Source organism: Nannospalax galili, unplaced genomic scaffold (assembly GCF_000622305.1).
Source record: "Nannospalax galili isolate Female #2095 unplaced genomic scaffold, S.galili_v1.0 scaffold120, whole genome shotgun sequence".
NCBI classification, from domain to species: Eukaryota; Metazoa; Chordata; class Mammalia; order Rodentia; family Spalacidae; genus Nannospalax; species Nannospalax galili.
In genome coordinates this window covers 5,767,521-5,780,348 of record NW_008350324.1, presented here as the reverse complement: position 1 = coordinate 5,780,348, position 12,828 = coordinate 5,767,521, and the positions used below count along the sequence as shown (strand labels likewise).

At 38.7% G+C, this 12,828-nt stretch overlaps 1 protein-coding gene across 7 annotated transcripts in view; it reads right to left on the bottom strand.

The window, feature by feature from the left end:
• Positions 1–12,828, bottom strand: part of Atxn2 (ataxin 2) — a 118,810-nt gene that overhangs the window by 35,498 nt on the left and 70,484 nt on the right. For all 7 annotated transcript variants that reach the window (XM_029570609.1, XM_029570610.1, XM_029570607.1 and 4 more), the window contains 5 exons: positions 12,598–12,795; positions 11,740–11,847; positions 11,436–11,506; positions 2,506–2,807; positions 481–544 (listed from right to left, as the gene is read on the bottom strand). In XM_029570609.1, coding sequence (XP_029426469.1) covers positions 481–544; positions 2,506–2,807; positions 11,436–11,506; positions 11,740–11,847; positions 12,598–12,795 — 743 coding nt within the window. The remainder of the gene's footprint in view (positions 1–480; positions 545–2,505; positions 2,808–11,435; positions 11,507–11,739; positions 11,848–12,597; positions 12,796–12,828) is intronic.

Here is a 12,828-nt window from a genome sequence, read left to right as displayed (position 1 = left end):
TTTATTTATTTATTTATTTATTTATTTATTTATTTATTTATTTATCTATCACCGTCTTTTCAGGCAGGGTTTGCTATGTAGCCCAGGTTAGCCAAATTCATGATCCTTTTGTCTCAGTCTCCCAAGTGTATAATTACAAGCATGTGCTAACACACATGCCTTGCCTGAAAAAATGTTTTTACATAATAAAAAAGCAAACCTCCTTTTATGTATTCAGTAGAACAGAGTATCTTTGAGCCCAACAGTCTAAACCAGTCTTCTTAAAATTGAGCACCATGTCCAAATCGACAGCTTACGCTCAAAGAACGATTTTAATGGCAACAACATACACACTGACAATTACACAAGAAAAAGAAAGCTGTCTTAGCATGCTACAGCTGAATTTAGATGGCCATTATTAATCACAAGGAATTTAGAAAGACCATTACTAATCACAAGGCATTCTCTTCAGAAGTTACCTCAAAATAGTAATAAACTTACCTGAGAAAAAGAACGAGGGTTGAATTCTTTTGCATTGGGATTCAGTGTTGACTTCCTAACTTGCCTAAACCAGGAAAAAAAAAAAATAGGTAGGCCGGTGAAATGTGCATGGAATCTTTTTTTTTCCTCTGAATATTTCCATGCTTGAAAAGTTCTAAAAGATTGCTGACGTGTATCAAATTTAAACAATTTTCACTGCAACAACATTAATCTCCTTTATTAAAGCACACACCTTGTTGACCACCACTTAAATCTGACAAGCTAGTGATACAAGAACAAATTAAACAAAATAGACTGCTTCTCTCAAAAGCCACCAAGAAACACTTCAACTAAAAAGGCAGTAACCCATTATAAAATATCCTTAAAAACAATGTCTAATATGTGAATTCATAGCATTCAGTATATATTTGTCTCCCTGTCTCCCTGTCTCCCTGTCTCCCTCCCTCCCTCCTTTCTTTTCTTTCGGTCTTTTTGAGACAGGTTCTCCCTGTAGCCCCAGCTGGCTACTTACTATGTAGACCACACTGGCCTTGAACGCACAGAGATCCACCTGCCTCTGTCTCTTGTTGGGACTAAAGGCGTGCACCACCACACCCACCAGTATATATTTGGCAGTATATATTTTTCCAATTATTATTTTTAAAAAGACAGAACCTGGGGCTGGAGAGATGGCTCAGCAGTTACGAGAAGGGGATGCTCTCGTAGAGGACCTGGGTTTGATTCCCAGCATCCACATGGTGGCTAACAGCCATCCTTAACTCCAGTTCCAGGAGATCTGATGCCCTCCATGGGCACTGCATGACACAGGTGCACTTCAATACATGCAGGCAATACACTCAAACATATAAAATAAAAATAATAATAATAAAAAGACAGGGCCTGGTGCTGAAGAGATGGCTCTGCAATTAAGAGCACCAAACTGCTCTTGTAGAAGTCCACATGGGGCTAACAACTATTTGTAACTCCAGTTCTAGGGGATTCAACACCCTCTTCTGGCCTCTGTGGGCACTGCATGCATGTGGCGCACTTATATACATGCAGGCAAAACACTCATACACATTAAAAAAAAAAAAAGACAGTACCTTAAAACATAGCCTAGGCTGGCCTCCAACTTGGGATTCCTTACTGCCTCAGTCTGTTAGGGGCTAAGCTAATAAGCTTGTGCCACTATGTTTGACAAAAGCAATAATTTTTATTTACTGATTTTTTGTCTTTCTGAGACAAGGTCTCCCTGGCTGCCACAGCTGACCTGGAACTCACTATATAGACCAGACTGGCCTGGATCTCAGAGATCTGCCTGCCTCTGCCTCTCAAGTGCTGAGATAAAAGGCGTGTGCTGCCATGCCCATTTAAAAGTGGTAAGTTTTAATGTGGCAAGATATTTTTTTAACTATATGTCTTGGGAAAAATCATTGCTCTAATAAAAATTTTTGCCTCAAATCAAGAATAAGCAGTTACTCAATCTGTAATTCTAAGAGTTCAACTATAACTAGATTGTTTGGTACTAAGATGACGAAAAGCAGTGGTGATTAGGTCTAAGGCTAGCCTATAGTCCTTTTCTGAATTTAATATACTAGGCATATAGAAAAGAAATAAGATTTATAAAAAGGAAAAGACTAGTAACTGTGAATACTGAGTAAAACAGTTGCTTCTGACACAAGACTTTGTGCAAGTATAGGTACCAGAAACTACACTCCTGTTTTCAACTGAGGCAATGCTAAGCCCTTCCAGCATATGGGGTGAGTCAGTCATGAAGGGAATCAAAGATAGCACCCCCAAAACTGTGACCTTTCAAAACATGAATGTCTACCTAAATAGCATTCTTATCTCCCATGCTGTGCTACAAAAAAATGGCTGGGAAGGGGAAGAGTGCTAAGAGTTCAATGACCTAATTTACATGAGATTGGTAAGTAACAGTTACTTAGAAAGCATTGTCAAAGTCCAGATAGATTCAAGTTGAAAGGATAGAATACCTTAAAAAAAGTTACTTGGATAAGAGGATGTGCTAAATCCCAGGTTACTCACTCAGCTGCGTCTTTCTTCTCTTCTTTGTCATCTTTCTCTTGTTTACAGGCTGGACTGGAAGTCTGCACCCCTTGGGATGTGACCTCAGGCCCCCTCTTGTGTTCGGTGTTACTAAGTACTGAAGGAGAAATGCTTGGGCTGTTCGACTTGCTGCTGCCGCTGGTACAGTTGCTGTTATTGTCAATGAAAGAATCCTTAGCACTTGGTTCAATTTTGTCTTTGACCAAATCTCTTGACTTTTCTCCCTCTCTACTTTTGCTTAGTAGTTGATCCATAGATTCAGATGTAGAACTTGGCTGTAACTAAACAAAAGAAATAACCAATTTCTCCATGAGTACAAACAAAAACTATCTGAAGGTAATGAAATGCTTTGAATAAGGCTGTCAACATTTTCATGGCAAGGTTTTTAACGCATTAATAACAGAATGTTAATACCATACAACTTTAATCACCAAAACGCACTACTGTCTAAGGCCGAGTTAAATATTAGCTGGATGTGGTGGCTCATGACTGTAATTTCAGAACTTGGGAGGCTGAGGCAGGAGGACTGCTGCAAGTTCCAGGCCAGTCTGGGTGAAGGAAGGCAGGAAGGCAGGCCGGCCAATTGCTCCAAGAGATAGGAAATTATAAAGGAACCTAGGGGCCTAGGGAGCTTGGGAGATCAGAGCAGAAGGACTCAGAGGGTAACACAACATTAACATTGTTAATCCTTAAAGCTGGCCATGGTGGCCTAGGCCTGTTGTAATCTCAGCATTTGGGAGGCTGAGGAAGGAGGATCAGGATCAGCCTGGCTACAAGGCAAGACCCTGTATCTAAAAACAAACAAATATCCTTTAAGTATACAAACTATCGAAGAGAAACAAGGAGGTCTAGAGATGGCTCAACAGGTTAAGAGCATTTGCTGCTTTGACAGGTGACATGAGTCCAGTTCCCAGGACCCACATCAGGCTGCTTACAACCACCTGTAGCTCTAACTCCAGTGGATCCAACAACTTCTTCTGGTCTCCCTAGGTACCTGAACATGTGCACAAACACACACAGACACATAAATAAAAATAAAACTTTTTTAAAAAGAGCACATGGCACAAGGACTTTAATTTCAGCACTTGGGAGGCAGAAGCGGGCATATCTCTGTAAGTTTAAGGTGAACCTGGTCTATAAAATGAGTTCCAGACTATACAGGCTTATGTAGAGAGACCCTGTCTTAAAAGTTAGAATTTAAAGGCCTGGAAAGATGGTTCTGAGATTAAGAGCATTGACTGCTCTTGCAGAGGGCCCAGGTTCCATTCCCAGCTCCCATATGGGGGCTAACATCCATCTGTAACTCTAGTTCCAGGGGATCTGACACCTTCTTCTGACCTCCAGGGGCATTGCATGACACAGGTACACTTACATACATGCAAGCAATACACTTGTATATATAAAATAAAAATATTGTAAAGCCGGGCATGGTGACACACACTTTTGGTCCCACCACTTGGGAAGCAAAGGCAGGCGGATTTCTTTGAGTTCAAGGCCAGCCTGGTCTACAAAGCGAGTTCCATGCCAGCTGGGGCTACAGAGAGACCCTGTCTCTAAATAAATAAATAATTAATTTAATTAAAATTTTTAAAAAAGGAAGAGAAGGTGATGTGATAGTTTTTTTTTCCTTAGAGACCCAAAGAAATAAATACTACCACTGACCAAGGATAACTCAAGATTTCATCAGAAAACAGGGATAACTGAAGAAACTGACAAGAAAAAGAAGAAAACAGGCAGCAAGAAGCAGCAGCAAACAACAAAATAAGAAAAAACATAAAATGAGCTAAAGAACACCCTGCACAGATCTAGAGAGATGCCTCAATGGTTAAGAGCACTGGTTGCTTTTACATAGGACCTGGGCTCCATTCCCAGCACCCACATCCACAATTCCAGGTCCAGGGAATCTAATGCCCTCTTCTACATTCTGTGGACATGACACAAGTGCATATACACATATACACGCAGGAAAAACACTCAAGACACACAAAATAAATAAATCCAGCCCAGCGTGGTGGTGCAAGACTTAAATCCCAGCACTCAGGGGAGCAGAGGTAAACAGATCTCTGTGATATCAAAGTCAGCCTAGTCCACAGAGAGTTCTAGGCCAATTGAGGCTACCCAGGGAGACCCTGTCTCAAAAAAACAAAAATAAAAATAACTCACCACCCCAGCAATATAACTAGAGAGGTGTTAAGCAGCTAAGGAAACAAAAGTTAACAGATTCTCAGTAGCAAATTTAAGTCACAACATAGGAACCTACCACTTAGCTTTCATAACTCAGTGGTTACATATATAAAGACCAACTAGATACCTACAAAAGAATTTAGAGTACTATCACAAGGGGCCTTAAATAAGGGTAAAAGAAAGAATTTTCAGGCCAGCAGATGGCTCAGAGACTAAACGAGCTTCCTGTTCAAATCTGAAGACCTAAATACAATCCCTCAAACCTAAAGAACTAAATTCAATCCCTAGAACCCAATGTAACGGCAGGAAGAACAAATTCTAAAGTTGTCATCTGACCTCTACATGTATACCCTGGCATATGCGTACCCAAGACATAAGAAATAAACATACTACTAATATTAAAGTTCAAAAATGATGTTTTTTAATATTTTATTTATTTTTTTATTTTATGTGAATATATGTATAGCTTGCATGTAGGTAAGTGCACCCGTGTGCAATGCCTGCGGGGGACAAAAGAGACTGTCGGATCCCCTGGAAGTGGAGTTACGGACAGTTGTTAGCTGCCATGTGGGTTCTGGGATTCGAACCCGGGTCTTCTGCAAGAACAGTGTTCTTATCCGCTGAGCCATCTCTCCAGCCCACCAAAATGATCTTTTTCTGTTACTATTATTCTTATAATGGTGAAAGTATCTGTAGTGCTTACTATAGATTGAACACTGATCAAAACCATTTACTTACCCATTTCATCCATACAATGTAGGACAATGTTTGATGTAGGTACTATTCCTGATATTGTACAAATAGCACATATACGGAGAAACTACAGTGCAATTTCATTGGGGTGAGGGATTGTACGTGTGGCTGGGACTAAACACGGTTTGTGATAATAATAAATACACAGTTTACCATTCAGATATTCCCCACTCAAACCAAATTCTTTTGCAACACAGAGAGGAAAAGGAATATCAATGACTAGTCATCTCTATTTTAGTAATATAAGTAACATTTATTGAGTGCACATAATATACCAAGTCTGTATGAGATGCTTCACAGGCAGCATCTCGTTTGTCTTTTACAAGAACAAGGTCAACAATTATAACAGCTGAAGCAAGTTCTACCATAATCAAAATTTTCTTTCTTTTTTTCAGCCCTCAGTGCTACAGATATAGTGGGGTGGGGGTGGGGGACAAGATTCAAACCTAGGTCTATTTATCTCCGAAGTCTACATTATTAAGTCTTAACAGATCAAATTACTAGTAATTCTACAGATAACACAACCAATATCCTGCTATACTAGAACACACAGACACCTCTTAATAGAATAGAGGACAAACCCACAGGGTATCCTATTTCTGTTTCAATGAAAGCTTACATTTTTATGAGCAAAAGCAATTTGGGACCATCCACATATGACGAGAGTGACTCTGATGACTGATCTGTTCACTTAACATGAGTCACTGAAGCACTGCTAGAAGCTCAACCAGACAGATGGCCTGGCTTGTCACTTACTACTCATGTGACTCTAGGCAAATTAACTTCGCTCGTTCCATTTCCTAATACACACACTGCAGACAATAATAGAATTGGCTTCAAAGCCTCACAACAGCAATAAGGAAATATAAACACTTAGAGCAATGTCTGGTACAGAGGAAATAATAATGCACACTATTCATTTGATTTTATATTTAGAGAACAATTATAAAACTCAATTTTTAAAAAGCCACTTCTTTGCTTTCTAGCATTTATTTATGGATCAGGAAGTTATTCATGACTTAATAATATATAAGATTTTTTCAGACTCAAAAAATAGTAAGAAAAAGTCCAAATATGACAATCCAGACTTAAAAACATAGAAAGATAAGCTCCTAGAGACAGATTCTTTTTTTAAACTTTATTTATTTTTATTTTTTCTATCTTTTTGAGACGAGTCTCCCTGTAGCAGCTGGCATGGAACTCACAGAGAACCTCCTGCCTCTGTCTCCCCTCCCCCCATGCTGGTATTAAAGGTGTATGCCACCACACCCGATGAGACAAGACTCTTAAGGCTGCTGCTACCTAGAACTGAAAAAGAAAGGATTTGCCAGGTTAATCCCAGCACTTAGGAGGCAGAGGCAGGCAGATCTTTGTGAGTCTGAGCCAGCTTGGTCTACATAGTGAGTTCCAGGACAGCTGGGGCTACCAGGAGACCCTGTCTCAAAAAAAAAAAAAAAAGCGAGACAAGAAAGAAGGATTTAAAAAAAAAACATTTCAGATAATTTAGTAATGGCCCTTAAGGTCTTAGTGCAAGACCAAACTAAACCCCAAATCAAGGATGTAATAAAGATCAGTGCAGGAAAAAAAAAAAAAAAAGCGAGACAAGAAAGAAGGATTTAAAAAAAAAACATTTCAGATAATTTAGTAATGGCCCTTAAGGTCTTAGTGCAAGACCAAACTAAACCCCAAATCAAGGATGTAATAAAGATCAGTGCAGGAAAAAAAAAAAAAAAAGCGAGACAAGAAAGAAGGATTTAAAAAAAAAACATTTCAGATAATTTAGTAATGGCCCTTAAGGTCTTAGTGCAAGACCAAACTAAACCCCAAATCAAGGATGTAATAAAGATCAGTGCAGGAAAAAAAAAAAAAAAAGCGAGACAAGAAAGAAGGATTTAAAAAAAAAACATTTCAGATAATTTAGTAATGGCCCTTAAGGTCTTAGTGCAAGACCAAACTAAACCCCAAATCAAGGATGTAATAAAGATCAGTGCAGGAAAAAAAAAAAAAAAGAAATAAACATTACGGGAGGGGAACACAAAGTTGCAAACTAATAATATAATGGTAAAAATGTTTCCTAATAAATAAAGATTAGCCCTTTAAAATAATATGGATAAAACACACAGATCACTGGGAGAGAATGGAGTTTAATAACAAATTTCTGCATTTGCAAGTGACTTTGAATAAGAATGATTCAAAGAAAATTGGTGTCTATAGGCAAATGAATAAACTTGAACTATACTTAATGGATATAACAAGCCCTAAAGGTAACTGTTAGAAGAAAGCAGAAAGTGTAATCATCTTTACCATTATCAATGCCACATGATTTCTAAAAGCTCCAAAAGCGCAAAGTGAGAGTATCACTTAAAAAATAACAACAAACAAAAATTACCAAAAAACTGGACATCATTTAAAAAAACTTTAGTATTTCAATGAACAGAAAGTGAAAAAAAACAACCCACAACATGGGAGAAAGAACATTTGCAACCCATGTCGTCTTAGGAACTTGCTCCACACACGTGATGCCCCAGGTTCCATTCCTAACACCACAGAAGAGAAAACACAAACAAGCAATAGCGCAGTCAGGCCTAATGGTACATGAGCATACTCCTAGTCCTTGGGAGGCTGGATCAGAAAGGAAAAATTAAAATAACAAAATCTACTACAAACCATTAATAAAAACTCTATTTTAAAATTGAGTTAAAGCTATCAACAGACATTAATCTAAATAAGAAAAATGCCAATAAACACACAAAAAAAGATGTTCAGCACATCATTAGACACAAGAGTGCTGTTTAATCAAAACCACAATGAGACACCATTTGACATCCATAGGGAGGATCACGATCAAAGAAGAAAAACACAAGTCTTTGATCAAAGAAGAAAAAACATAAGTCTTTGATTCCAGCACTTGGGTAGAGGCAAGGGGCTCTCTGTGCATTTGCAGCCAGTTAGGGCTACACAACAAGAACTTGTTTTCAGATAAACACTAGCACTGGAAAGGACGTGAAGAAATAACCATCTTCAGAGGTTGCCAGGTGTGGTCACACATGCCTGTAATACTAGCACTTGGAAGGTTGAGGCAAAAGGACTGAAATTTTGGAGCCAAGTGGAGTTACCCACTTGGAGTTACCCAAAGCCAAACCCAAACAAAAAGAAAAAGAAATCCCTGGATGTTGCTGGTGTGAGAGTAAAATAGTGTAGTTGCTGTGGCAAACTGGGAACTCCTATAAAGGTTAAAAGTAAATTACTATGACTCAAAATTCCACTCCTAGAGAAATGAAACCATTATGTCCATTAAAAAACTCTACATCTGATGTTCACAGAGGCATGACTCATACTTGCAAGAAAGTGAGAATAACACAAATAGTTACCAACTGATGGATAAACACAACATTATCATAAGAGAGTATTACTTAGCCAAAACAGAATGAAGCAGTGTCCCATGTTCCAATGTGCCTCAAAAAACTGTGTTGAATGAGCCAGACACAAAATGCTACATGCTGATTCTCCTGGTAAGAAATGTTCAGAGTAGCAAATCTACAGACAGCAAGTAGAGAAATTGCTTGAGATACAGCGGTGGAGAAAGTGGGAGACAACATGGACTTACTCTAAATTTAGGCATGGGTTCCTTTTAGGGAAGATGACTGTTCCAAGACAAGCTGCAGACAGCTGTACAACACTGGGAGTACACAAATCACAAATCTATGTGTATACATAAAGGTAGAGTTTTAAGATACATAAATTTTATCTCCAGAACGCTCATTCAAAAATGTAAGAACTCATATACTGCAAGGCAAAAAATACTTCCTTCTTTTGTAACAATAAATTTAAGTGTAATATATAAACACAGAATTGTGAAAACATAATTCTGAGGGGAAACAAAAACATACCAAAATCAAATGGGCAACAATACCTACAGCATGACATCATTTACATCAAATTAAGAGGAAGTAAGGAGCAAAGCACACACTATATGTAAGCAGAAGAACCACACAGGAAATGAACCCTCCCCTCTACCAGGGAGCAAGATGCAGGAGGGCTAGGCCGACTAAAGCTGAATCTGATGCTAATTCATTCTTCTTTCCAGTCTCATTTAGTGTCTTTGATCTGCCAATAAATGACAGATCAAAACTGTTAGGAAAAAGTAAGCAAACAGTGATTGGAGTGACTATAGAATATGAAAAAAATAATCTTTACTAAAGTCTTAGCCGACAGAGGATTAGGATTTATGAGTATACAGAGAACCAAAAAAATTTAATCGGGGACTAGGGCTGTAGCTCAGCTTAGAGTACTTGCTTAGTATATGTACAAGGCTCTAGTATTACATTTATTAGGCATGGAAACAGATGTATGCCTGTTATCCACCACCGGGGAAGAAGCAGGAGTATCAAAAGAAAAAAGTTCAAGGTCTATCCAGGGTGTGGTGGCACTTGCCTTTAATCTTAACCCTCAGGAGGCAGAGGCAAACCTCTGCAAGATCAAGGCCAACCTGGTCTACACAGTGACTTCTAGAACCCCCCCACCCACAGCCCCCAAAAAAAGAAAAAGAAAAAATAAATAAATTAAGGACTACCTTTCCTACATACATTTTAAGGCCAGACTGGGCCACATGAGACTCTTGTCTCAACCTTCCTCCACTTTCCTGCCAAAAAGAAATCAAACAACCCAAATCAATAAATGGGCTAATGAAATAAGCACACAGTTCTCAAAAGATTTGGTACCTATGACCAATTAACATATGAAAAAAAATGTTCACTCATTAGCCACCATAGAAATGTAAATGAAAACTATTGAGGGCCTGGAGAGCTGGCTCAGCAGTTAAAAGTAGATACTACTCTTTCAGAGGACCCAAGTTCATTTCCTAGTACACACACATAGGGAAGCACACAACTGACTGTGTGACTCCAGCTCCAGGGCAAATCTAATGGCTTTGGCCTCCCTGGACAGCTGCAGATACCCACATACAGACACATTAAAATTTTTAAAACAAAATATTTTTTCCTTCCTTTCTTGAGGCAGGTCTCCCTGTAGTATATATAACCCCAGATGGCCTGGAATTTGCTATGTAAACCAGGTTTGCCTCCAACTCACAGATATCTGCCTGTCTCTGCCTCCCAAGCACTGAAATGAAAGGCGTCCACCACTATGCACAATGGTTGTTAACAGCACTGGTTGCTCTTGCAGAGGACTTGGGTTCAATTTCCAGCACCAACATGGAGGCTAAACTAACTGTAGCTCCAGTTCCAGGTGACCCAACCCCCTCTTCTGGCCTCCTCAGGCATTGTACACATCAGTGCACTCAAATTACTCAAATTCATACAGATAAGTCAAAAGAAATTTTTAAATGATAATACAGAATGATTTTTTTTTGTCACAAGTAACATAGTAACCTGTATTTAAGGGGCTGGAGAGATGGCTCAGGATACTTTCTTCTCATCTCTGCAGGCACTGTGCAACACACGAGTGCACTTACACACAAGCAGGCAATACACTCATAGACATTAAAAATAAAAATATTATCAAGCACCAAAAACATGAATGACCAAATGAAATGTATGAGTTCTATAACAATTAATATATCTATTAACAAAGTGGAACTACCTCTGAACATCAGGATCTATTATACTTCCCACTGAACACACTAGAAAAATAGTATGGCCATGCCCTACTAAACTATAGGTCCACAGAGCAAGACATTGAACTGAACATCCAACGATATTGTGCTGGTTTCAAGTGTCAGATTAGACTCTTTGATTTGACATCTGTACTCTTTTACCAAACCATGTGATTTTAGATTACTGACCTTAGGATAGGCAAGGACATCTTTAATACTGGGCATTCTGCACACAAGGTTTGATGCTTTCTGAGTGTGTTCATAATGTACTTAGTATTAAACTTGCTATATTTCTTTGAATCACTGTAGTATTTACTATTTTTAAAAATTCTAACCCATTAGTGAATAGGGCACTTACCCTAAAATCATTCTTAAACTTCTTTAAATCATCAATCTGTTTTCTATGTTCAGAAACAACTGGTGACATACCTGCAAAACCAAAAATTGTTAAGATACCAATTTACCTCTGACCTGCAACTTAAAATTCTTTTAGTGTGGCATAAGATCTACTATCTGAAGATTAACAATTTCAAATATCAATTTTAGTATTTATCAATGTATATTTATATACATAGAAGAACACCCTGTATTAAGCATGAAATCAGATATACTCACTCCTCCTATTTCTATAATTATGCCTGAAAGCTTTTTAAAACTCTAACCTTTATTTTCAGCTTTTGAAAAGCTAGGTGATGTTTCAGTGGCCTTAATATTTTCTTTATTCCCTGCAGGAGAGTTCTGCCTCTGATCTTGAAGCCTGGAATCCTTAGCTAGAGAACAATTTTAAAAAGAAAAATTAGCATCAGAGAGAAATAAGGAAAGTAACATGTGAAAACATTGAACACTTTTAATTTTCTATTTTTAGAAAAGAAAACTTTCATTTAAACAAAGGCTCTTCCTCCGAAATCACACAAAAACACCAAGCAGCATTATTTACTTAGATATTTAATACCCAGAGAATATTAAAACCCCTACAACACCAAATATTAAATAATATATATGGAATTAGTAGTATATAAACAACTAACTTGATTTACATAAAACCGCAAATGTTGGGGTTGGAGAGACGGCTCAGCAATTAAGAGCACTGGCTAGTCTTGCAGAGGACTCGGGTTCAATTCCCAGCACCCACATGGCGGCTAACAACCATCTGAAACTCCAGTTCCAGCGGATTCCGATGCCTTCTTCTGACCTCCTTGGGCATTGCATGACAAGGGTGCACTTACACGCATGCAGGCAATACACCCATACACATAAAACAAAAATGATAAAAATTTAAAGCCAGGTATGGTGGTGCACGCTTTTAATCAGGAGGCAGAGGCAGGCGATCTCTGTGACTTCGAGGCCAGCCTGGTCTACCTAGTGAGTTCCAGGGCAACTGGAGCTACAGGGAGACCCTGTCTCAAGAAAGACCAATAAAATAAAATAAAATTTAAAACCACAAATGCATATTCAGAACAAATCTCTTTATATAAACAACACAGAATTGGTCATACATCTGAAAGGCCTTGGCTGCATACCCTCAATGGACGGGGTCACAGCTCTGTTGGATGCAGGGCTGGCAGGCGTAGGAGAAGGAGGTGGAACAGGCATGGCAACAGCTTCAGCAGGGATGATGCCAGCTTGGGGAGAGGCAAGCACAGGCACACTGGGAGTGTTTCCAACACTGTTCTGCCTGGGAGACCTGGGTCTGTGCGTTTTGGGAGATAATCTTGGAACTAAAAGAGAAAAGTTACTTATTGCATTTTTAG